This window comes from Helianthus annuus, chromosome 3 (assembly GCF_002127325.2).
Source record: "Helianthus annuus cultivar XRQ/B chromosome 3, HanXRQr2.0-SUNRISE, whole genome shotgun sequence".
NCBI classification, from domain to species: domain Eukaryota; kingdom Viridiplantae; phylum Streptophyta; class Magnoliopsida; order Asterales; family Asteraceae; genus Helianthus; species Helianthus annuus.
This window is the reverse complement of record NC_035435.2, coordinates 135,800,839-135,827,508: the sequence shown is the minus strand read 5'-3', so window position 1 is coordinate 135,827,508 and position 26,670 is coordinate 135,800,839. Positions and strand designations below refer to the sequence as shown.

General features: G+C 37.1%; 2 protein-coding genes, 3 non-coding genes and 2 pseudogenes across 6 annotated transcripts; 5 read left to right on the top strand and 2 right to left on the bottom strand.

The window, feature by feature from the left end:
* Window positions 1-5,442: 5,442 nt before the first annotated feature.
* Window positions 5,443-5,638, top strand: LOC118490749. The gene has a single exon (XR_004889999.1). It is a non-coding gene; the product is annotated as a U2 spliceosomal RNA (small nuclear RNA).
* Window positions 5,639-6,322: 684 nt separating this feature from the next.
* On the top strand, window positions 6,323-6,504 carry LOC118490777 (annotated as a pseudogene).
* Window positions 6,505-6,974: 470 nt separating this feature from the next.
* Window positions 6,975-7,768, top strand: LOC110927988 (annotated as a pseudogene).
* Window positions 7,769-8,456: 688 nt separating this feature from the next.
* Window positions 8,457-9,416, bottom strand: LOC110929681 (ribosomal protein S1, mitochondrial-like). The gene has a single exon (XM_022172855.2). It carries the CDS (start codon window positions 9,311-9,313, stop codon window positions 8,711-8,713), a length of 603 nt encoding a protein of 200 aa, XP_022028547.1. The 5' UTR covers window positions 9,314-9,416; the 3' UTR covers window positions 8,457-8,710.
* A 1,714-nt stretch (window positions 9,417-11,130) lies between these two features.
* Window positions 11,131-11,322, top strand: LOC118490774. The gene has a single exon (XR_004890012.1). It is a non-coding gene; the product is annotated as a U2 spliceosomal RNA (small nuclear RNA).
* Window positions 11,323-12,328: 1,006 nt separating this feature from the next.
* On the top strand, window positions 12,329-12,524 carry LOC118490745. Its single transcript, XR_004889995.1, has one exon. It is a non-coding gene; the product is annotated as a U2 spliceosomal RNA (small nuclear RNA).
* Window positions 12,525-13,227: 703 nt separating this feature from the next.
* LOC110929682 (probable beta-1,3-galactosyltransferase 2) lies at window positions 13,228-17,558 on the bottom strand. Of its 2 annotated transcripts, none has more exons than XM_022172856.2 (10): window positions 17,187-17,558; window positions 16,238-16,331; window positions 16,069-16,133; window positions 15,781-15,992; window positions 14,808-14,871; window positions 14,515-14,708; window positions 14,335-14,422; window positions 13,872-13,997; window positions 13,696-13,805; window positions 13,228-13,599 (listed from the first exon to the last, which is right to left on the bottom strand). In XM_022172856.2, exons 1-10 carry the CDS (start codon window positions 17,300-17,302, stop codon window positions 13,451-13,453), a joined length of 1,218 nt encoding a protein of 405 aa, XP_022028548.1. In that variant the 5' UTR covers window positions 17,303-17,558; the 3' UTR covers window positions 13,228-13,450. The 2 variants fall into 2 exon arrangements, with proteins under 2 accessions (XP_022028548.1, XP_022028549.1); XM_022172857.2 differs by having other exon boundaries at window positions 16,069-16,130.
* Window positions 17,559-26,670: the final 9,112 nt, after the last annotated feature.

The window sequence follows — 26,670 nt, the reverse complement described above, 5'->3', positions numbered from 1 at the left end:
CGGTCGCCGTGGGTATATCCGCGCTGACGATGGTCATCACCGGTCAGCAGTTTGTCAGTTTGCGCAATGGTTTTTGCTGCCTCAATGAAGGTTTCCCAATCTTTGGGCCCTCCGTCTCTTCCTTTCACGCGCTTGATTAGATCATCGCATTTGAATGCCCTCATGAAATGTGCGCGCATCATCTTTTCACCCACGTCTCCGATTTCTAGACATTCTTTGTTATATCTTGTGATCAAATCTTCCACGCTTTCGTGGTCTCGGCGCCATATATTCAAACAATCAGCCAGGTCTCTGGTATGTCTTCGTTGTTGAGAGAAGTGTGCGAGGAACTTCTCTCGGAAGTCGACCCATGATTTAATTTTTCCCGCTGGCAAACTGTCAAACCAGACGCGCGCTGCGCCGACAAATGTTTGTGCGAAGAGATGACACCAAGTTGGCAGGTTCCATCCACCTGTTGCTCCTGCGCCATTAAAAACTTGAAGGTGGTCATCTGGATCTGTTAGCCCGTTGTATTTGCCTACGTTGTGCGACAACTTTGTCTTGTCCATAGCAACTGTAGCAATTTCCCTGATGAACTTTGAATTTTCAGCCATGTCGTCTGGACGATAGCTCAAGGTGTAATCATGCTCTGCTTTTGGGTTGTATCCTGCGCGCTTGGCTGGTTTGTAAGACTCGCGTTCTGGGTGTAGTCTGCTGAACACTGTACTTTCTCCTTTATACGTTGGGTCTTCCTCTTCGTCTTCCCATTCGGTGTTCATATTGCGCACGCCTAAACGGCTTTGAATCGACCTTTTTTGTAAGTTAGAGTTTTGAACATAATTGCTTTCTGTTTCGCCATAAGTGTCGCGTGTGTCGTGCGCGCTTGGCTTCTTGATGTTGGGTAGAGGTCCTTTCTCCGGGCGTAAATTCCACGCGTTGATCTGCTGAGTCGTGTGCGTACTCAGAGACCGTTGCGGTAGGGTAACGAATGCCGACTGGTTAGCTTGTGCTTGGAGCAAAGCTTGTTGCGCGCTAAGTTGTGTATAAACAAGGTTTATAGATGCCATCTGCTCGGCGTACCAGGAAGCCAGAGTTTTTCCTTCGGGTAGCCCTAAAAGTGCAGAGAAATTCAGCTGTGCTTGTTCCGATGGAGCTGAGGGGCCAGCTCCATGGCTTGGTGTCTGCACTGGTGGAGGTGTTTGTTGGACTATCCCTGGTGGAGGTTGAAAAGTGGCTCCGTTTGTGGTCTGAGTGATTATCCTAGTGGGGGCTTGGAAAATGGGTCCAGTTGTGGTTTGACTAACAACTCTGGATGCACTTCCAAAGATACCAGGAAAATCGTTATTCGCTGGCCCTTCTTGGATGATTTCGTTCCTTTGGCCCCGTTGGACGTGTGCTGTGTCCGAAACGAGTTCAAAGGAAGAAACTTCTCCGTCCACTTGGTGTGAAGGGTTTTGTTCAGCCATTTTGGCGAGTGTTTTTCGAAAAGAAAAGAGATGAGATTGGTCTTGCAAAAAAGCGGATGGCGCCAATGATGAAACACAGGTTAATGCTGAAGTTAATCTGTGGGGTTATTCCTTCTGTGGGTTCAATCTCCTTTCTTACTCGCTGAAATGACCTAGATCCTGCAAAACAGCAACACCGTTAGTCTCGTTAAGAGGGGAATATGGGGGTTTCCCTCTTAACCAGGCTCCGAGGTGAGAATAAGTACTGTTCTGAGGGAGAATAAATAGTGTGTGTTGAGTGTGAGAGTAATGAGAGCAAGATGATTCAACCTGAATGATGAAGGGTCCTATTTATAGCCGGAGGGTGAAGGAGGGACGAGCAGCTGTGCCAGCTGTGGTTGCGCGCCAGCTGTCCGACCAAGGGGAATATCCTCTTGGTCTCATCTGCCATAGCCGGTGTAGTGGTACACGTGGCGCGCTTACGTTTGTCCATGCTGGAAACATCGTACTGGTGTTGTCAGTTCTGCCCCCTGATTTATCGCAGGCCTATGTGGCGCTCTGCGACTGGTGAGACGTGTTGTCCTTCTTGTCGGATGGAGCATCTTTGTTGCCACCTTAACATTTTCCAGAAGATTCTAGAAGCTTATGGGTTACTTTGCTGATGTAGGCGCCATGTATGATCGAAAAAGAGGTGTGGTCCCTGCCATGTAGGCAGGGAATTGGGACCATACCTCTTCAGTTAACTTCATCCATTTTTTTTGTTAATGAGAAGGGCAATTCGGTCATTTTATATGGCCGAAGTGCCCTTCTAGTTAGTAGAATTAGATATAGAATGACTGAATTGCCCTTATCGTTAACAGAAAAAATTGATGAAGTTAACCCAGTGGACTAAAGTGGCAACGGTGAAACCTTTTTGGACCCTTAGGTGAAAAATGAAACCTTTGGACTAAACTGACAAAATTGCCCAAACCACAGGGACTAAAATGACATTTAACTCTATTTAATCTTACAGTAGTATGATAACTTTATTGTAGTCTTTATGCACACTAAGCTTTGGATTCTGTATTTACTCGTGTTAGAGGGTAAGGGTGGTTATCACTCACCACCCATTTATCACTCATAACATCCAATCAATTTACGTCATGTCATCAACCATTATTCTGCCAGTCACAACCTTTTTTAGTGGAAATGCCCATCACTCACAACACCCAACAATAAACCCTCATACCCCCTCACATCCTTCCATATATCACGCGTTAAGTTTATCACGGAAATTATTTTATCAGGCGTTAAGTTTGTTGGTGGCGGTGGTTTGTTGGATTATATCACGCGTGCAAAACAAATATCACGGGGAAATAGTTCCCCACCCCGGGTCCCCTTAGTGATACGTACAGATGGTACATGTGAGGTGTGCCTACTGTGAAGCTTATACAATTAACAATTTTTGGTTGCAGCCAAAAAGTTTAGCTAATGATGATAGCTTTTGAGGGACATTGGATGCAAATGCACCAGACAAAAAAACTACTGTAGCAAATATGGACATCTGGATTCAATATAACAGATCACAGGTGTTTTATTGTTGGTTTGACACATTTCTTTTAACCATACATGATTTTAGCCCGTACCATGTCTTCTTTATGTATTGTGATATCTTTAATAAACCAATGAAATCATATGGATTGTATTTTAATCTGGGTCGTTGTTGTACTTTTATTTAACTGTACCTAAGTTCGGTGGACATGGCAAGTGAAGCTCAAGCTCGTGCTGGTGGAGGGCTTCTTACCATAGTGGAGAACAAAAGAGTTGTGGATATCTCTGAACAAAATGAGTGCAGATGTATCATTTGCAGTGGATTCTGTCATGCAAATCTCATAGTATCTGATCGTAATCTTTCCTTTATTCATACTAGAATCTACTGGTTTTATTTATAATTTTCATATTTAAATCGCAGAAACAGATTTCTTAAAGTTGACTCTGCAGCTCACCAGCATTGCAGATATTCCAAACTGACAAAACACCCAAGCCCAGGGGCGGATTTAGCATGGTTTCATGGGTTCCCAGGAACCCATTCGATTCGAAGAAAATGGAAAAAAATTAGTGTAAATTTTGTATGATTTGGGAAAAAATAATGAAAATTAGTGAAAAACTACTAAAAGGAACCCAGTGGAATCCGACCCTGGATCCGCCACTGCCCAAGCCACATGGGTATTGGTAGAGCCAAAGAAGGGTAATATATGTCCCTAATTCTGTTTATTTATGCTTTAAAAGTAAGTACTAATATCTTTTTATTTGCAGTTTCTTTGTTTCTGGCATGATGAATAAGGTTTGGAGATTGTAATTTCTTTTGAGTCTGCTTTGCGCTTAATTTCATCTCTAATCGATGTTTTCTATTTTAGTGTGTGACACCTATGTGGGTAAATGCCTTTTAAGGTAAACATGGATTTCCATGCCTTTATAAAGCGTGTTGATTAATTAAGTATCCATTAAAGGCTAGTTTTAATTTTAAGAGTAAATTTCAAAGTTCGTCCTTTATGTATGTCTAATATATCAAAGTATGTCCTTTGTCTTTAATAACCTCAGAAAACATCCTTAATGTTTGAAAAACCAATCAAGTTATGTCCTTTACCCTAAACCTTGTTTGTTTTCCCAGTTAAGTCAGGTCACATGTGAAGCACATGAGGGTATATTGGTCATTTTACCCTAAATACTAAAAAAATTATAAAAAATTCAGATCTTCCTCTCTCTCTCTCTCTCTCTTTGAACGCAGACCTTTATTTCATCATCATCTGCACACTCCTCAGCCAATTCATATCTAAACAAAACCACACACAAAATCAAAAACCCAAATCAAGATAAGTCTTTCTCATACACTCCATTAAATTCAAGACCCACCTCCGTCTCCCCCATTTCTGTAAATACAAAACAACTTTACTCCAACAAAACCCAACTACACACATGAACCAAAAACCCAACAATAAAGAGTATAAAAGAGGCTCAGATCTGTAAAGAATCAGAACAAAGAGGATAAATCCGCCATGGCTGCAACTCTCTCGGCTGAATCAATGGTAGATTTCTACCACAAAACAGTCGGAGAATCGCCCCGCCAAGTTACGGAGCATCTCAAACTTTGCTGATTTACTCATACAACAAGAAATTCATCATCACCGCCTCATATTAGGCTCGTTTCTATAGCTTTCTTTAAACGATGAAATCGAGACTCTGGCCAAATCACAGGAACCAAAACTGTTTTTTTGTTTTTTTTTTTTGAACGGCTTGCTAAAACAAAGCCTGTCTCGTCCTCTTATATATACACACACACACAGAGAAAAGGGTTGTCGATTTGGGGGCAAATCGAAAGTCATCGGCGGCGTAGGGCGGCGACCACCCTTCAGAAACCTTCCCTCCGCTGCCTCATTTCTTGGTTGTATTGTTTGCCCCAAACCCTCGTTCTTAGACGAAAGGCGTGTTTTGTAACTGACTTTGTAGATCAATTTACTGTTTTGCCCCAAACTTCGTGGAAGCAGGTGTAGTGGAGGCGGTTATTGACAGACTACCGGATTTTGAAAAATGCGACGCCGGATTTTGCGGTGGTCGTGGTGGTGGTGTGGTGGTGGTAGGAGAGAGAGCAGAGAGAAAGATGAGTGTGTGTTCTGTATGTATGTGTGGGTGTATATATATATATTGGTAGGTAGAATGACATTAATGCCCTCATGTGCTTCACATGTGACCTGACTTAACTGGGAAAACAAACAAGGTTTAGGGTAAAGGACATAACTTGATTGGTTTTTCAAACATTAAGGATGTTTTCTGAGGTTATTAAAGACAAAGGACATACTTTGATATATTAGACATACATAAAGGACGAACTTTGAAATTTACTCTAATTTTAATAGGTGTTAAATTCTGAGAGATGAAACCATAAGTAAATTAAGTCTTTCACAGTCCCACATTGGCTGAGTGAACTATACAAAGATGAAGAGACCGCCTATATAATCAGCGGCCCAAAACAATAAAAAGCATACCTTTCTCGGCCTTTTGGCTAAGATCAAGTGTAGTATCTGTTCTTATCAGTTTAATATCTGATACGTGGGTCATCGGCCCACTCGATATTAATCTTATTTTTTATGGGGAAATGCCCATCTCAATAGCTTGCTATTGGGGCCTTTGAGTGTCGCCTTGGTGTTGCACTACTGCCTTGGCCTGGCGCACCCCTCCAAACCATAGTTTAAGGTTTTTTTACAAGTGAGTCTATGTATTTTGAATTAACATGGGCTGGGTTTGTTTATTTTATGTTTATTATAGTTCCAGTCAAGATAAAACAGATGAAAAAAAAGTATAGTGGTCAAGGATTGGCATATTGCTTCCACAAGTTGTTTATGTTTTTTTTACCATGCTTGATATTCTCTACCACTTAAAGGAAGCGAGAAAAAAGAAATAAATAGTAATTGTTTTACAACGGAAACTCGAGTAAATGAACACCATGGATTTTTTAAATCGGAACCTACTAATATTAGAATCATGACTGGGATGTACTCACTAATAGAGGTTATTAAAGCACCAAAACTAATTCGGTCTTATTAGGAAGATATAAACTTAACAGTTTTGTATTGAGGCATTCTAATTTGTATGCATCCCACTTAAGCAGTAAGTTTCAGGGTGAAGTTATGAGTGATGCCATTATTGATAATAGAATGAATCAAGTCATGCGCTTCTAGAATGGGATTTGGAGTGTTAATAAAATGCTAATCTGCATCGCTTAATGATATATAAAGAAAGGCTAGTTCTAGTAGGTATCAAGTTCTGTGATGTGTTAATCTCATAGTCCCACATTGCCTGAGTGAAGAACACACAGATGAAGGGACTGCCTATACACACAGAGGCCCAAGAATTGAAAAATCATACCATTCTCGGCCTTTTGGCTAAGATCAAGTGTAGTATCTGTTCTTATAAGTTTAATATTTGATATATGGGCCATCGGCCAATCTTATTTTTCACAAGGAAAGATCCATCACAATAGCTTGCTATTGGGGCCTTTGAGTGTCTAGGTAAAGCAGGTTGTTCCGAATTAGTAACTTTTTTATATCACAAACTTGCCCACCGAGTCCAATAAAAGACTGCTGAACCGTGTGTCAACAGAAATTTCAAATAAGTTGTTTCATTTTGTTATTTAACTTTATTATTATTTCATGCACCAATGAGGCAATGACGAAGGCTATAGTCATTTACAACATAGATAACAATTATAGTTTCTTTGCCCATATTGAAAGTTTTGTGCCAACAGTGGTAGGTTTAGTGTTATGTAGACTTTTTCTTTAATTCCATGATAATAATCTTGACATGCATTACTAATATGTAGTTGATCACCATGATGGCATCATCATCATACTTCGTAAATTCCACCAATAGCAAAGCTAAGATAGGGTTGAAGGAGGATAAGATGTAGACAGCCTTACCTCTACCCTGTAGGAATAGACAGGCTGCTTCCAGTGGGATCCCCGGCTTGATAGTAGTTTTGCATCAAGCCTTGGATATAAGAAACCCTCAACAATCGGGAAACTTTGTCAAATGGCTCTTGAAATCCATAAAGAGAACGGTTTACATGCGTCCTTGGAAGAAGCAGCCGATCGAAAATTGATGGGTCTAATTTGTGAAACGAAAGGTGACCACGAGGCTGCACTCGAGCACTTGGTGTTAGCCAGTATGGCCATGATGGCTAATGGGCATGAAAACGAGGTTTGTTCGGTGGATGTAAGTATCGGCGACACATATTTATCGCTATCTAGATTTGATGAGGCGATTCACGCATACCAAAAGGCACTCGCGGCTCTGAAATCGTCAAAAGGTGAGAATCATCCAGCCGTTGCTTCCGTTTATGTGCGTTTGGCTGATTTGCATAACAAGATCGGCAAAATATGAGACTCGAAATCATACTGCGAAAACGCACTTCGCATTTGCGAAAAGCCCGCTCCTGGAATCCCACAAGAGGAAATCGCGTGTGGGTTTACGGATATTTCACCAATTTACGAGTCAATGAACGAGCTTGACTACGCGCTAAAGCTGTTACACAAGGCGTTAAAGATATACAACGACGTGCCAGGGGCTCTCCAACATCTAGTACATGTGAATAATATTTATGAATGACATATAACACCGGGATTATTACTAATCCACTTGTCCATAAAAAAACCCATAGAATGTAATTGGGTATATAGACCTAGTTCACCTGCTTTAACTGTAAAATATCAATGTGTATTCTAGCAAATTTTGGATCTATCTAATTGGGATTAATGGTCATACAATTAAATAGTTTGTCCTCTCCTAAAATGGAGAATCAAGATATTTAGTTATTGAAAATTTCCATTGTTAATCTTCTATCTTTTTCTTTGCATTCCATTAAAAATTTTATTAGCCAATAATTTTTAAATGGGCAAATACCAATTACCAAACACTGTGATGATACAATCAATACAGAAACCTAATAGAACAAAAACACCATTTTATGTTGAATCTCTCCCAAGTCCCGACAATGGTTAGAGGTTGACGTGTGTCATTAGGGTTCTAAATCCAGTTTGGTTCAAGTAAGTAAAGCTACACATGTGCTACCATGATCATATTCTCAGTTCCATGTGTTCTTGGTTCTAAGGTGCAGGGATCTCAGAAAAACTCATCACGCGCAAAAAGGTGTGCCACATATAGTTTGGTACAAAATTAGGGTCTGTAGAATGTTTATATGTAGAAAGAACCAAAGAGGTGAAACAAACAATTATAAAAAGTTTACTTCACAAACACACAAGGGAAATGCAACTACTGCTTGTAAATAAGCCTTCATTGATTGCGCATATGTGATGCGTGCTCCTTGGCTTTAAAGATCCATAAGGGGCTAACTTAAGAATCTATAAGGTAACCTGGACTGTTTTTACTCAAAAGGTGAACAGAGAGGCAAAGGCTTAAGTGCTCAACAAACTGTTTTTGCTCTAAAGATGCCTAGACGAAAATTCATTGATCTAGACTAACATCGCCGCCAAGAATATGATAAAACTAGTAGTATGACTATGATTACAATTATAAAATTACTTACATGTTTGTCTGCCCAGTTGAAGCTTTGTCAACAACAACGAAACCACCCTGTGTTTATTCTAAAATACAAAAACTAACTCTAATTTTCACCACCATTAGCAACTATTATTATATCAAAGAGAATCATGATCCATCTTCTTCTTAAGTTGAAACAAAAGAACAGCAGCAAAATAATAATAATAATAATGTTTGGATGAAAAAGGAAAGGACTAAAAGACAGTAAGCTTCTTCCTCTTAGGGTTAAAGGTCTCAATAGTAAACTTATCATTCATCAACTTGTGTCTAGCCAAGGAAGCCCTAAAGGGAAGAAAAGCAATATAACCTGCAATCGCAACCGAATAGCCTCCTTTCACTTTCTCCAGCGGAAACCCCTTCACCTTCTTATGTGACTGCCACTTCTTCTTCAACTCAATCAACGCCTGATTCTGCGTATACCTTCGAGACAGCACAATCGCCGGTTCTCCGGCCACCGTCTCCGTCGATCCCACCGACTCATTAAACCTCGCAATCGCTCGCTCTTTCGCATCCGGTTCACCGGCGACCAGATCCATAAACATTCGTTCCAACAGCTGCGTTTTGATTAACGTTTCGCCGGCCGTTGCTTCCATGAATCCGACTTTGTTCTCGAAATTAGTGACGTCAGGGATGTCTCTGAGTTCGTCCGGCATGGTGAGTTTAGGAGCTCCGATTCCGGCGTCTACTAAGAGCATGTCGTCTCTGAAGCGTGAGACTTGGGATTTCAAAGCTTTGCCGCTTGATAGAAGGAAGCTTGAATTGGATTTCCGGAACAATCGGCTCATGTAGACCGTCATTGTCTGTCACGGATTGGAGGATATTAGGGTTTTGATTGCTGCTTGCTAGATAGAGAGAGGAGAGATTGGGGATCATGAAATGGTGATCGAATGTGTTGGACTTGGGCCGAAAGTCAATAGGCCTACAAATAGTTTGGTATATTCGAACCGATGGAGGGCCCAACTTCCTGTTACATTTTCATTTTCATTTTCAACGTATACAAAAAAACAGAGGCGGTAATAGTCCTTTTGTCCTACCGGCTGAAAAGGGCGGTAGAGAATAGTGTCAGGTCAACGTATACAAAAAACAGAGGCGGTAATAGTCCTTTTGTCCTACCGGCTGAAAAGGGCGGTAGAGAATAGTGTCAGGCAGTACTAGCCTGGCACTCCCCTATCGGCCTAACAAATTTAGATTTTATCCTCTTTTAAAATTACGATTTTCCCATTAGTTTAAAATTATGTTTTTATCAACACTTAAAAATAGCTAAAAATTTCAGAGGCGGTAATAGTCCTTTTGTCCTATTGGCTGAAAAGGGCGGTAGAGAATAGTGTCAGGCAGTAGTAGCCTGACACTCCCCTATCGGCCTAAAAAATTTAGATTTTATCCCCTTTTAAAATTACGATTTTGCCATTAGTTCAAAATTATGTTTTTATCAACACTTAAAAATAGCTAAAAATTTCAATTTTGCCCTGGGTTCACTTTGCCATGTTTAAATTTACAGTTTTACCATTAGTTTTTTCCCTTATAATTAAGATTTTGCCATCAGTTCAAAGTTATGTTTTTAGCTCGACTTAAAAATAATTTTACGATTTTGCTCCCAGCTAAAACTTTCAATTTTGCCCCCAGTTCAAATTTACGATTTTGCCCCGTTTAAATTTACAGTTTTGTTTTATTTTTCTGCAAAAGTAGAATTTTTTTTATTTGGTTGACTCGATTTAATTTTTTTCCGTGTCAAGGAGCTGCCTAACACTCACTCATTAGTTTTGAAAAACTACAGTTTTGCCCTGAGTCGAAAAATACAGTCTTATCATCGTTTTAGTTTTTTTCCTAACAAAATTATAATAGTGTTTTTTTTAATTGATTGAGAATTATTCGGCCATCGCCCCGCAACGCGGGCGGGCATCAATGAAAACAATCACAAAACTAATAGGAAAATGAAACTAGACATTTGTTTTTAAAATAAATAAAAGAAAGGTAAGAAGTCATGTACAAGAGAGGGATTCTTCGTACCAAGTGTAGGAGACAATATGAAATTCATAAGTGTCCTTTTCAATTTAAGGAGGGAAGGGTATATGGTCATTCTCCCTTGAACCTACTTCACCCCGATTTCAAATGACTAACTTTTCCAAATATTAATTACACCGTATAATGAACATTACGTGCAATCGGTAACAAATGCTTGTGTACTTTCAAAAAAACAAGCTATAAAGTTACCTGATTTGTGTAATATTACGTGATTATGTTTCAGTACATAATTATGTACCAAATGTACAAACGGTAACAAATGCTCAATATTGTCTTGTACAAACCCTCATTTTCTTCATACTAAGCTTTGAACAACAAACATTCATCTTCTTCAAGTGTGGTGGAGGTGCAACGACATAGAGAAAGTGGAACGATGGCGGAGAAGCGTGTGAGCAAGTGATGCAATAACTTTGAAACTAGTTGCCTATTACTAATATAAATTCACTTTTCTAACCATAAAAGGAGCACCAAGATGGTTGCTCTAAGTTCATAAAACAACGATCAAGTGTAAAACAACATACACACGGGGTTTTGACTGATATCTACAGTCTACTTAATGTTGCTCCAAGTGTACCTGCATTATATGTTCTTATTAGTTTCTCGGCCTTTTTTGCTAAGATCAAGTGTAGTATCTGTTCTTATCAGTTTAATATCTGATACGAAGGCTATCGGCCCACTCGATATCAATCTAATTTTTCATGGGGAAAAGCCCACGACAATAGCTTGCTATTGGGTCTTTGAGCGTCGCCTTCGTTTTGCACTACAGCCATAGCCTCTAAACGATAGTTTAATTTTTTATTTTTACCGTTTTGTTTTGTTAATCAGTACAGCACTCTGATTCTAATAATAGATTTTAATATTTCATTTTAACATGTATAGCCCAGATAATTCATTTTATGCTAAGGTACATTTTTGTAAAGCTGACTGATATCTTCTTATGAGCTAACACTGCATGAATGAAATTGGGCTGCACCTTTTTCTAGTTATGCTTATGAGTACGTTTTATCATTTAGATCTTGATAAGTAGCATTCCAGCGCATTCAAAGATAAAATTTTAACCAACTTGCGTTTCAAAAGTTTGTAGAATTAGGTAGACAAGTATCCCAAATTCCATCAAAGATTATACAGTTCCTTTTAAATAAATGTTTGTCATTCTATTTATATGATGAATATGACTATCAGATTAGAAATTCTATCATGCAGTTGATCACCATGATAGAATTTATCTGTGCTATGGGAAGCTAGCTTATGACTGCTCAAGACAAATTGCTTCCACAAGATGTTTATACAAATTAAATACGTATGTTATGTTTTTTTTACTATGTTTATATTTTTCTAGAACTTGATGGAAACGATAAAAATAAACACACCTAAAGAAGTCATTATGAATCCCATGTAGTTTCTTACAATCCTTTTGAATTTAAGTGAGTATATAACCAAAGGATATTAGTTAGAATCATGATTGGGTACTCAGGTGGATAAGGCTCTTAGAAAATCAAAGCACGTTCAGTCGTCCTAGCAAGCAGAATATTCAGTTGACAGTTCTGTATCGAAGCACTTAAATTTTCTCAACAATAACACCAAATAAAGTTTGAAAACATATTAAGCTGCCTTTATAAAGTATCCATCAATTGTTTGTGATTTTAAAGGCTAGTTTTAATAGGTAATAAATTCTGAGAGATGAAAACCGTTTGGGAAATTAAGTCTATCACAGCCCCACATCGGCTCAGTGAAGAATATATATATGAAGAGACAGCATACATAAACAGCAGCCCAAGTTAAAGAAAAGCATACCTTTCTCGGCCTTTTGGCTAAGATCAAGTGTAGTATCTGTTCTTATCAGTTTAATATCTGATATGTGGGTCATCGGCCCACTTGATATTAATCCTATTTTTCATGGGGAAAGACCCATCACAATAGCTTGCTATTGGGGCCTTTGAGCGTCGCCTTGGTCTTGCACTATTGCCTTGGCCTGGCGCACCCCTCCAAACCATAGTTAAAATGTGATATGTAAACTAAAAAATATATATCTTGCTGTTCTTCAAATGAGATGTTATTTGATAAGAATGCAAACCAAAGGAACTTCAAGACTGAACTTGCTGTAAGCTGGTTTACTTTCAGCATGATGTCTTGTTGGCAAAAGGTAACTATTGATAAACACCAGTTAGATAAAGTCGAATACCGCCCCATGATTGTCAACAGTGACGACCTCGAGGGAATTGTATCTCATGTGCAGTTGATCTCGCTTTTTGTATACGTCGGGCTAGTTCCTTCGACATACACTTCTTCGTTATGGTTGGTTATTAACTTGTTACCTATTCACCTGATACCTGGGGTCCTTTTAATTTGACATCAACATGTTCGACCCGAAAACCAACTAAAAACCGGGTCAATGTTAGAATTTATTTTATTGTATAGCCCTACGACTATCCATAATCTATAAGTTAGTTTAATTATCAAGTAAAATAACTAACTGATAAAACCTTATATATGTATGTTAATATAATAATTATAGTATGATTCATGACACTATTTTATAGACAATATTGTCTTATAAAAACCTTCATTTTCTTCACAATAAGCTTTGAACAACAAACATTCATCTTCTTCAAGTGTGGTGGAGGTGCAACAGCGGTGGAACGATGGTGGAGAAGTGGTGTGTGTGTGAGCGAGTGAGTGATGCCATAGCTTTGAAACGAGTTGCCTATCACTAATATAAATTCCCTTTTCTACCATAAAAGGAGCACCGAGATGGTTGCTCTTATGTTCATAAAACAACGATTTGTTAACTCTATATATAGGTCGCTACAACAAGGGGTGCGGCTAAAATAGAGCCGAACCCCTGTGCCTGCGACCTCTATTTTCGTCTTCTACATTTCTCTCGATATTTATACAGACGTATGAACATAGTGTCAAAAAGATGCATTCCACACCGCAGTCTTGTCTTCGCCACACCTCTTGTGAACCTCCTTCATTCTGTCGGCAGACCTGCAAATCCCGCTGCAACTCCAATCAAATGAAGCCACACATATGTTCCCTGCTTGAGCCTTCCACTCGCAATCTACACACCAACATTCCGATTATATATTAATAACTTAGCTAACCGTCACTAATAAACAGAGACGATAACGATTACTGATTTTATACAATTTTATACCTGGTGGTGTGCCACAGCACAACCGCCGATCGTCGATGTGCTCGACGTCGAGTCCAATGAACCATGATCCCAGTGAAACGTCCTCATTGGCGTATTTGTGTAGCACGTGTCTAAAACGCTCCAAAATGAGACGGGAAACACATGAATTGATATAAAGAGTGAAAAATAGTACTTACTGGTTTATTGAGATATAAGTAGCTAGATCTTTTGAAATGGCGTATAATTGTCCTGTGGCGTGACGGAAATATTTGTTTCCTTCTTCACCGAATTTCCAGTGCTCGGGTTCATGATATCGCACTCCTCTACTTGCCAAAGGGAAAAGTTAGAAACCGGAGGTGGCAATTCAACCCGGCGTATACGGGTCAGTTTGTGTTCATATGTTATTGATCACGGGTCAAATGTGTAAGGGAAAAGGTGAGGTGTGTTGACTTGCCCTAAAATTTACTTGTTTTTGACTCGTAATAATTCCAACTGACTCGACATTTTCCACCTATAAGTCTTGCATGATGTATGCATACACAAACACCATCTTTCCATATATATATATTTATATATATAAACATCATTTCCGATTACAAAAACAACTACGAAACCATAATTCGAGCGGTAAATTAGTTTCATGGAAGGGATTTGGCTTACTTGTGGGCAAGAACAGGACCTGATTTCATGCATCCGACATACACACGAGGTTTTGACTGATATCTACTTAATGTTGCTCCAAGTGTACCTGCATTTATCAGTACAAGTTAACGACAAATGACGAATGGTTTACATATTATACGTAACGCTCTCGTAATTATACGATACAATCTAAATTACCTATATTTACATGTACATCGTCATCAACTTTGACATAGAAATCAGCATCCCACAGAGCAACTGCGGTAGTAAAATACGTTTTTGTTTTTGCTGATAATTCAAGGTAACCCTCAATATGTTCCAGCCTCAAGAAATCTCCATGCTTCTTTTCTTCGGCTTCAATCGCTCTATCAAGAATACCACCTGATGTAGCACTGCATCAAGATAATTCATGGAATATAAGTATAAAAGTTTATATATAATTATATAAAACATAAATATATTAATATGACGGTTATATCCAAGTTGCTTACCTGTGACCTATCACAAATCGCATCACAATACCCGTTTCTTCCTCAAGCTTTTTGAGTTTATCACCTAAACATGATACAAAAAGAATTTAGAGATTTCAATTGAAGGGTCAAGTTATTCTACAAAGGCTTCTAATTGTAAGAAGTGTAAGAAAGATTTATAGAGTGACAAGTGTCCAATAACCTAAAACTAAACCCACTACATTACCACCAAAAACCTAAACACCCACCCCCACCCCACCACCACCCAAAAACCTAAACCTAAAAAAAAAAACTATACCTCACCAAAAAACCTAAATAAAACCTAACCCCACCCCCCACCTCCCAAAAACCTAAAAAAACCTAACCCCCCCCCCCAAAAAAAAAAAAAAAAAACCTAAAAAAAACTAAACACCCACCCCCACCACCACCCAAAAACCTAAACCCCCAGCCCCTCGGCAAAAAAAAAAATTTTTTTTTTTTTTGGGTGGGTGATGTGGGGGGGGGGGGGGGGAATCATGCAGAAATGATCGACTCTTTGGACGCCCCGAAAATACTATGAGGTGTTCGGAAATGGTCGAAAAAATTTTTTTTTTTTTTTTTTGGTGGTGGTGGATGTTTAAGGTTTTTTTTTGTGTAGTGGGTTTTTTTAGGTTATTGGACACTTGTCACTCTATAAATCCTTCTTACACTTCTTACAATTAGGATCCTTTGTATTTGATCCTAATCCTTCAATTGAAATAATATTACAAGTTAAAGATGAGAATATTAAATCAATTTTTAAAGCATAAATCCTTCTAAATCAGTGTATTAAAAAAAGATTATTACTAAAATAATACAGCTTTTGTAATCATATATGTCATGATGATTGTTTATAAAACTTAATACTTTGTACGAAAAGTGTTTTGGGTCAACCTAAAAAACACCTTTTTATATCAGAACCCGTTTTCCCCCTATGCCCAACCCCCCGACCCGTATAGCTTACACAGGTGACAACCTTGAGGCATCCAAGTAGCACGAACAGAGTCTCGTCTTCTTCGACTGCTGAAAGCAGTATTAATGCCAATAACCATTAAATATTTTCTTTTTTTAATTGGCTCGGGTAGCCGTAAATAATCGGATATCGGGGTATCAGAAACTATAGAATCTTGCATGGCTCTAGCAGCTGCTAATTCCATCTCCAAGTTCGAAATTGTTTTGTCTAATGTTCTGTAACCAACACTACTTTAACAAGGACCCTTTTATATAACAAAGAGTATTGCAAAAGGTAAACGATGAAGCTTACTCGATAACATCACGCGTTTTTGAAACTTCCCCCGTTATGTCTTTAGAGTCCCTCCTTACATTCTTTTAATCAAAAAAAAAAAAAAAAATCCAAAAAAATTTAATTTTTTAAGTTCAAAATAAAAACAGAATAGGCTTATGCTTATATGCATAATTAGTTAATGACTCACTGATGTGTCACATCCATCTGCTAATAACTTGAGCCTTTCGGCTTCGATTCCAGTTGGTTTAGATATGCCTTTAGCTTCGGGCTCGGTCCACATTCTATATCACAACAAACACATCAGTTGCTGAAATTACAGAAATTGATCTTACTGTTCGGGGCGAAATGCTTTAAACTTATGATATATTACAAATCATTTAAAATAATCGCATTCTTTTCACTTAAAGGATGCAAGTTCTTTAAACATCATTCATTTTTGGAAGATAAAGTGGTTTATTTTCAACAAAAAGCATGAAATTCACCAAAGAAATTAACAAAAATAGCATAATTTAAAGTTTTAAACTAAAGAGTAAACTTCCGTTTTGCTCCCTGTGGTTTGGTCACTTTAACGGTTTTGCTCCAAACCTTTAAAAATAGTCATTTTACTCCCTGATGTTTCAGTTTTTTTGCCAGTTTGCTCCCCGCCTCTAACTCCATCCAAATTGTTTGTTTTTCCATTTTGCTCCCTGCGGGGAGCAAACTGGCAACAAAACTAAAACATCAGGGAGTAAAATGGCTATTTTTAAGATTTGGGGCAAAACCGTTAAAGTGACCAAACCACAGGGAGCAAAACGGAAGTTTACTCTAAACTAAATGTACCATAATTTGAACTAAAGTAACATAATTTGAACTAAAAGTAACATAATCTGAACTAAAAATAGTATAATTTGAACTAAAGTAGCATATTTGAACTGAAAGTAACATAAGTTAAACTAACCCAATTACAAATTACCATAAACATAGACATTCAATCAAACTTTAAGTCAAATTATGAAAAATAAGGTCAAAACAAGTGATTTCAAGATTCAAGAACCTAAAACAAACATTACCCACAAACACTAGACACACATGATGCATAACAACATGATCATATAACTTATAAAACATCAAAAAAGTAATCTTTTTTTATATAAAACCTGTCAGTGAAGAGCACTCCAACAAAGAAGCAACAGATACACAAAATAAAAGTCAACTTTCTTGACACCAAGTTTCTTGAATTCAATTCTGACCCTCCTCTGTTCTTCCAAGCCATTGATTCCAGCTTTTGTGTAGAACCAATTTAAGCTAATTTAAACACAACCCCATCTGGTAAATGGTAAACCCAACTCAACTGAATTAAGAAATCAAGAAATAGAGGATGATTGATTTGCAAAATTCAATCTCTTAAAGCCCTAATTGAAGACCTTCTTGAGTTTGATTGAATACAGATGGACCTTGTCTTCAGACAACTTAAGATGAGTGGGTTGTGTAGTGTCAAGTGTCGACTAAAATGGGTCGGATAGTGGTGTGGAATATATTGGAAAAAGGGGGCACCGACACAATAAAATTTGTGTTGTCGACTTTGTATATTACTAGTAGATGCCCCGCCCGCGTTGCGGGGCGAGGGCCGAATAATTTTGAACCAATTAAAAAAAGACTACTATAATTTTCCTAGTAAAAAAACCAAAAACGATGATAAGACCGTAGTAAACCAATTAAAACAAAAAACCTTTATAATTTTGGTAAAAAAAAACTAAAACGATGGGAAAAACGTAATTTTTAACTCAAGGCCAAATCGTAAATTTGATTCGGGGATAAATTGTAAACTAAATGAACCAACGGGGGAGTGCCAGGAAATTGTCGGCACGACTGTAACTTTACACTGGGGGCAAAATTGTAATGTCACCAGGAAAACAAACAAAAACGATTGGGAAAATGTAAAGTTAAGTTGAGAGTAAAATCGTAACTTGGCTGTGAGAAAAAAAACTAATGGTAAAACTATAAATTTATACGGAGCAAAATCGTAATTTTGAACCGAGGGCAAAATCAAAATTTTTAGCTGGAAGTAAAAGGGAATTTTTTTTTTAAGTGGGGGTAAGAACATAATTTTGAACTGATGGCAAAATCGTAATTTTAAGGGGAAAAAACTAATGGCAAAAGTGTAAAATTAAACGGGGTAAAATCGTAATTTTTAACTGAGTGCGAAATCGAAATTTTTAGCTAAGAGTAAAAGCGCAATTTTATTTTTAAGTGGGGGCAAAAACTTAATTTATACTGATGGTAAAGTCGTAATTTTAAGACGGGACAAAATCGTAATTTTGTTTGGCCAAAGTGCCAGGCAGATGCCTGGCACTGTTGAGCCTGCCGCCCATTTCACCCAATTGGGTGATGGACCTATTACCGGATGACGTAATCATCTTGGAATTGTATATATTGAAAACTAGTAGTTCCCCGCCCGCATTGCGGGGCGATAGCCGAATAATTCTCAATCAATTAAGAAAACATTACGATAATTTTGCCAGGAAAAAAAACTAAAACGATGATAATACCGAAATTTTCGGCTCAAGGCAAAACTATAATTTTTAGGACTAATGAGCGAGTGTTAGGCAACTCCTTGACACCGAAAAAAATTAAACGGAGTCAACCAATTAAAACAAATTTTTTTTATAGTTTTGCTAAAAAAAACTAAAACGATAGGAAAACGTAATTTTGAACTGAGGGCGAAATCATATTTTTCATTCAGGGATAAAATCGTAAATTAGATGGACCAATAAGGGAGTTGCAGGCAGCTGCCGGCATGACTATAATTTTCACTGAGGGTAAAATTGTAATTTAGCCAGGAAAACAAACAAAAGCGATGGAGAAAATGTAAATTTAGGTTGAGGGCAAAATCGTAACTTGGCTGTGAGAAGAAAAAAACCTAATGGCAAAACTGTAAATTTAAAGGGGGCAAAATCGTAAATTTGAACCGATGGCAAATTTGAAATTTTTAGCTGGGAGTAAGAGCATAAATTTATTTATGTGGGGGTAAAAACATAATTTTGAGCTGATGGCAAAATCGTAATTTTAAGGGAAAAAACTATGGGCAAAACTGTAAATTTAAACGGGGCAAAATGGTAAATTTGAACCCCGGGCAAAATTGAAATTTTTAGCTGGGAGCAAAAGCGTTAATTTATTTTTAAGTGGAGGGTAAAATCATAATTTTGAACTCATGGCAATATCGTAAATTTAAAGCGGGATAAAATCGTAAATTTGTTGGGCCAATAGGAAAGTGCCAGGCAGCTGCCTGGCACTATTCTCTTTGCCTCCCATGTGAGCCAATAGATAGCCACCACCGCCTATTTCAACCTATAGGTGGAAAATACTATTCCCGCCCGTTTAATTTGTATACGTTGAATAATGTGTTTTATAAATTATAAATTTGTATCCCATATTTTAATATTTTTCAGGCATTGTATTATATGTTTTATATCGTCTAATAAAACGTATTATACTTGATTCAACTTGTTTTCGAACAGGACTTACATGAAAACGTAGACCAACTGAGAACGTGTATAAATATAAGCAAGAAACGCATTATATTTGACCTGACTATTTTTTTGTAAAAATTTACGTTGAAACGGAAACCAACTTTAATTTATACTGACACATACATAAAAATAAGCATGTAAGAAAATAGTTTTTTTAAGTTAAAAAATAGTAAACTTAAAACTTTAGAAACTCGATGTGGGCCAAACTAACATTTTATAAAAATTTTAGAAGGTTGAAGATGTATAAATGTCAATACTGAAAGTTAAATGGATATAAAAGGTAGAAAAGGTGTTATGGTGCTTGGCAGAAGATACTGTAGCCAAACACCCTAATTTATTATTATTATATAATATATAATAATAATAAAAATAATAATAATAATAATAATCTCTAGATCAAGTGGTGGAAGGCTTCCATTTCTCTTGAGAGATGCAGGTTCGACTCCCACTTGGTGCAGAGTGAGGCACTGGTGGGCAATGATAGGAGACCCAGGGAAACCTGGGTTGGATCCTTGAGCCAAACGGGTTTTACCGGTAATTTCACTGTCGTGCCTACGGGCGGGTGGGTTACCGGGTTTTCCCCGGAATTGGTGGTGGACTCGGATTACTCTCGGAGTACTCCGTTTGTCCAGTGGGTGCCCCGAGAGTGCTCGGGATTGAGTTTGTTGGCCGTTCAAAAAAAAATAAAAATAATAATAATAATAATAATTTTTAATGTTTTTTTCATGTGATAATGGTGATAAAAATAAAATAGTATTTTAAGTTTTTTGGTTTAAAAATCTCAACTCGGTTCAAAAAATAACCCGAATTACCTGTATATCAAATCTTGTTCATACTAAACTTAGTAGTTAATAAGGGTCTTTGACCTAAGCGTGTAAAATGATGCACTTTTTAAAGATGTTAAAAGTTTGAGTTTCGTAGCAAACATTGATAGAAAATTAGTAGTAAATAGATTGTTGTTAAAAAATTGTCTTAGTATACACTCACTTACATGTAGCCCAATAATCATTTACATTTAACACAAATTTCCTTTTAAATTAGTTGAATTCCATTTTTTTTTTGTTGAAAACGAACTAAAGTTGAATTTGGTTTGGTTTGGTTTTATACATACCGAATTCAGTCTGATTCGATTTCAAACGAAAATTTTCGAATGGAGAAACCAATAAACACAATCAAAGATACAATAGTTCTTTAAAGTCACAATAATTCCATTTTTTTTTACTTCTATAACCTTTTTTTTAATCAAAATGTTAAATATAACTCTTAAAGTTGCAATAATTCCTTTTCTTTTTTTTTTTTTACTTTTATAACCCTTTTTTAACGACTACTTATGTAGCAACATTTGACATATGCTATATTTCTTGCACTAAAATATGAGATTTCATATAAAACCTTGTATGTTTAATTGCAATCACATTGTGTAATAGGTTGTTCATCGGGTTATAATTTGTTTTGGGTGTTATTTCTATAAGTTAAAAGTTATAATCACATGGAGTTTGATGTTCTCAATTCTTTTGACTAAGATGGTTTCGGGTCAATCATTTGACCCAAACCCGGCTTGATCAATTTGTGTCAATTTTCAATTTAGGTCAGAAGTTTGTATCACTTAAATAGTATTTTTAATGTATTAGGTTGTAGGGTCATGAATTTTGAGGCTTATTGTGCTAGCATAAGACCTAAACGTGGGTTGCACATGTGCTTGCATATAGATGTTCCATGCCAACACCAATCTATATATGATAAAAAAGAAGTTGAATGAACAGTGTTTTAGTGTTTTAGTATTAAATTAGAATTAAAATTAGAATTACAATTAGAATATATATGATAAAAAAGAAGTTGAATGAACAGTGTTTTAGTATTAAATTAGAATTAAAATTAGAATTAGAATTATTTAAAATTAGAATGGAATGAATAGTAACACCATTAAGAGATGAGCAAATGGTATCGGGTATAGGTACCCGTCGCAAATTTACTAAACCGGTGTATTTTCGATACCGGTTCTGCACAGGTATTCACCGGTTTTTACCCTCAAATACCGGTGTCGTACCTGTACCGACCAGTACCGAACCGCACCATACTAGGTATATTCGGTACCGGTACCCACTTTTGGGGATTTCAGTAACGGTATTTTCGGTACCGGTTGGTAACGAGTTCATCAAATCCTGTAGCAACGCAACAATGCAAGTAATTGCACCGTTTAGATTACTTTTCATACACACAGTAAGTAAACTGTATTTCGTTTGAATGAGGTTTTATATACACAGCAACTTATTTTGCTTTCTTTTTTGTAATGAATGAATTGTAGCATGTAAAATTAACTTGGATATTTAGAATATTGATGATCAAATCGTATCAAATCCTGTAAACGAACCGGTATCGTATCGGTACCAAATTTACTATACCAAATCATTTTCGGTACCAATTTGTTACCCACCTTTTGGTGTTTTCAGAATCGTTACTTTCGGTTCGACACCGGTCTAGCACCATACCTGTATTTATTGATTTTTACCTTCAAATACCATACCGTATTGTACCGAGCATTTTCGGTGCCGGTACCTAATTTCGATGATTTTCCGGATCGGTACTTTCGCTGTCGTTACCGGAGCTCATCCATATTTTAACGTGTTAGCACCGTAATAACTGAACTGAAAACAACCGAATTTCCAACGTGTAGAACGTGTGGGCCCTATTATTATATATTAGGTTATTTAAAATCGTTTTTTTTATGACGGAGTGACTATCCTTACCACGTCATTTTATTTATGTTTTGATATTCAATATCTGTTTGTCGTTGCTGACACGCCTTTTGTAGTCATTGAGTCCCGCCGCAATGCGCGGGATGAAAATAACTAGTTGTTCCAAATTTCACAAAATCAAATAATATTTTAAAGGTTAGATATATAAAATTACAAATAACTTTAATTCAACTTTTAGTTTAGCGATCATGATTTGGAGTAAACTAGGTTTAAATATTTAAAAAGTAATGGTGTGTTTTGTTTGATGATTAATGGATAGAGAATCAAGAGTTTCACTCGAGTTATGCCCGTGTGACCGTGTTGTTTGAAAGTTTTAGGTTTTATAAAAGTTATGATCTAAAGAAAAATTATAAATCCACCTTCTTTAAAGCGTTTTACCAATCATTATTATTAATTTTTTTTAAATTATAACAAAACTTAATCTTATTTTATAACATAAGCATTTTATGTCCAAACGGTTACACAATTTTTTTTTTTCAAATCACTACTCAATTAAAAGTCAAACACCACAAATTACATATAGTCATATAAACCTTTGATTGGGTAAAAATTTTAGAAAGCAGAAAAATGATAGTTCATAAAAACACTGTTTTGGAATCATATTTGCTATTGAAAGGTGATTTACAAGGGGAAGTTTGATTTTTCTTTTTTTTTTTTTTTTAACTTTGTGCAAATAGCATGATAATGACTTGACCTTATATTGATATGCATATGACCATTAGATGAACGGCATAGTGCAGTGATATCCGGGAAACCCAGGCAACATCTTATTTGTGGGTGAAATGCAGGTCCAAACTGCAAGGCATGGAGCGGGTTCGCTGGAAAAAATCAGTTTATAATCTGTGTTGGGTCTAGGTGTGGTTATTATGTTTAGAACAGTGGGTGGTTATTTTTTTGTAAAGTTGGGATCACAACAACTTGCTGGGCCTGTGTATAATATTTGGAGTTGAAATAAAACTTGCCTTTGAAAAAAAAAATGTGTAGTGATATGATGATGATTAATGATGGAGAAAACAAAATAACTTAATCTTTTCTTTGGTTTGTCTTTTGATTTAATTGACATTTCATGGGAGTACGTAAACGAAAGACTTGCTTCAAGAATTACACGCGTTGTGAGTTGTTTTAGAATTATGTTTGTAGTAGTAATGAAGGTGGGTTCAGTGTTTTAAATAACCGGTTCAAACTGGCCGACTGTACCGATTGAACCGTCTAGTACTCCAGTAGAACCGGTTAAACCGTCCGGTACAGCCGGTTGAACCGCCCGATACACCTGGTTAGATCGTTTTTGAGCCAAATCCGGGACGGTATTAAAACCAGCTTTTAAAACATTGGGTGGGTTACTAGAATTATGTTTCTTGACTATAAGACTTCCTGGTCATGTAGAGGCATGTTTGCTTTGTTTTGCTTAACCTTTTATTAAAGGCGGGTGATTTTTATTGAAGCTGACCATACTAGCAAGTTGCTAGAAGGCAATAAACTGAAGAGCGAATCCAGGTGAAGAGTGGTTGGGAAAAGAATTGAGGTTCCTTGTGACCCAGGTTCGATTCCCACTCTCCTCATTATTTTCTCGGCATCCAGGTGAAGAGTGAATACGAGTGGCGTCGGTTTGACTTGGATGGGAGGCGAGGGTTTATCGATTATTCTATTTCAGGCCTTTGGGCGGGTGGATGTCGGGTTTCCGCGCATATGGGGAGAGCCAAGAGGCTGGCGATGGTCGAGTAGTCGACCTTAGCCACAACGCCCGATGTCACGGTGGTTGACACGTCGTTCCTTGCCGTTAAAAAAAGGCAATAAACTGAATCATACACTGTTTAGAGGGCTAATAAAATTCATATTAGTACAAGTTGTTTTTGGTTTTATTATCAAAAGTTATTTCGCGAGTTTAATCTGAAACTGGCCTGAACATTTAGACTAAAACCTAAATAAGCAAATTTTGTGTTAGGTCCGTGTCGTACAGAAATTCAAATGCTACTGCCAATTCATGGTTTAAAGTTTGCTCATTGAATCTTGAATATGTATATTTAAATATGTCCTAAATTTTGAACTCAAATTTAATGCTAAAAAGATAATACTCTCATTAACATTAAAAGCAAATAATAACTAATTTTTTTCTTAATTCCTTAATTATCAATTAAATGTTTCAACACGAATTCGAATTCAAATTCTATAGTTAATCATTTTCTTATCACAAAATTTGATTTAAAATACGTAAGCGTATCATTAGATTACAAACTAATATAATAGTTATATCTTTTTTAACTTATCAAATAATTTTATTTTTTTAATCAAATTGTATTAAGTAGGAAATCATTTTCGAGTTTAATTTAAATATAATATAATTTCAATAACTAATAATACGTTTAAACCAATTTTGATTTAATAAGCATAATCATCTCATTAACATTAAAATTAATCAAATTGTATATAGTAGGAAATCATTTTCAAGTTTAATTTAAATTAAATTCGGTAACTAATAATAAGTTTAACCGATAATAACTTTAAACCAATTTTGATTTAATAAGCATAATCATCTCATTAACATTAAAAGCAAATTCAGATAGAAAGATTCCTTTCGCGTTTCAGTGGAGGTAGTTTCCAATAGCTTTATGTTTTGCTATGACGATCAACAAAAGCCAGGGCCAGTCGCTTTCAAAAGTTGGTTTGTACTTGAGACAACCAGTCTTCACACATGGTCAATTGTACGGAGCTTTATCAATGGTTAAAACACGAGATGGAGTTAAGCTACTAATACTTGACAACAATGACAAACCTACAAATAAAACAACTAATGTTGTATATAAAGAGATCTTCAATGAGTTGTGAAATTTTATGGTATTCATGTATTTCAATTATTTGATGTACTCTCCATCATTTACGTTAATATTTGAATGTATGTATAACTAAATTATTTACGTCAACAATGTTTAAGTTTAAATTATTTTGTGTAGCTACCCATGTATTATACGGGTACTTATACTAGCATTTTACTATACTTGAATCGTGATTATAATGAAACATAATTATTTCTATGTTTTATATTGACTGATTAAGAATGGAATAACAATATCATTTTCACTTTCTATATCTAGTTATAATACTATATTATTACTTTTTTTTATAAGAGTAAAATGCCCGGATAGTCCCTGTGGTTTCGCCTTTTTTCACCTATAGTCCCCAACTTTCTAAAACTACCTGAATAGTCCCCAAGTTTTCATTTTTTGTTCCCGGATAGTCCCTGGGTCTAACTTCAGTTACTTTTCTCTGTTAAAATGATGTGAAATGACAAAAATACCCTTTCCTTAAAAGGCCAAACCACAGGGACTATCCGGGCATTTTTCTCTTTTTATTTATAAAACTCCACCACCACACTTCATCTTCAACCTCCACCCACCATCACCCTCCTCCACCCTCCACCATCACCCTCTCTCTCTCCCTCTCCAATTCCGGCGAAAGTCCGGTTTTCCAGCCGTTTTTCACCGTGTCGTGAAATCTGAACCGAATAACTTACAGCAGCCACCTCCATCTTCATTTAATCCCTCCACCTTCAAAATCTGAACCGTGTCGCGAAATCTGAACCGAAACAGATCTAACCTGTAGTTGAACCAAGTCACTTGAACTCGAAACTAAACCCGAACCAAACTCAAACTGATAACACCACCCACCACTGTCTTTGTCGCTGTCTTCGGCCGACATCTCCGTCGGCCACCACCACCGTTGCGGCTCCACCTCCAATACATCCAAAACCATCAAAAATTGATTAAAAGATGTGTAAATCCTTCAACACCACCGCATCATCAATTCATCATCCTAATCATCATCGTCTTCAACCGCATCAGCATCATCATAAACGACAGCCGGCAACATCACCATTATCGGTCAGAAAATTAAAGAAAAGAAAAAAGAGAGAAGAAAGGGGACACCAGTTCTTACCGAGATACAAAACTTGTCGGAAGATTGCCTTCACCGTCGCTCACGGCCACTGTCGTCGTTCTCGCCGTCGCCGGCCGTCGGACACCTCGTCGGTTCCCTCCTTTCTCTGATTCCCCTCTCTAATTCTTTGTTCTCATCGTCTAGCAGCACCGTACGCCACCACCATCAGGTGGTGGCCGTATAATTTCGTGAAACAGGAGAGTGGTGTGTGGTGTGAGGGTCTCGTCGGAAGAGGAGGGTGGAGGTGGGGGAGGTGATTGGTCGGAGAACGAGGAGACGGCGCTAAAACCGGCCGGAGATCACCTCCGGTGATCGGAGTTCTGTGAGAGAGGGAGCAGGGGGATCTATAGTGTGCGGATTTTGTGATTAGGGTTTCAAATGAAGAGGGTTTTGTTTTGTGATTAGGGTTTCAAATGCCCGGATAG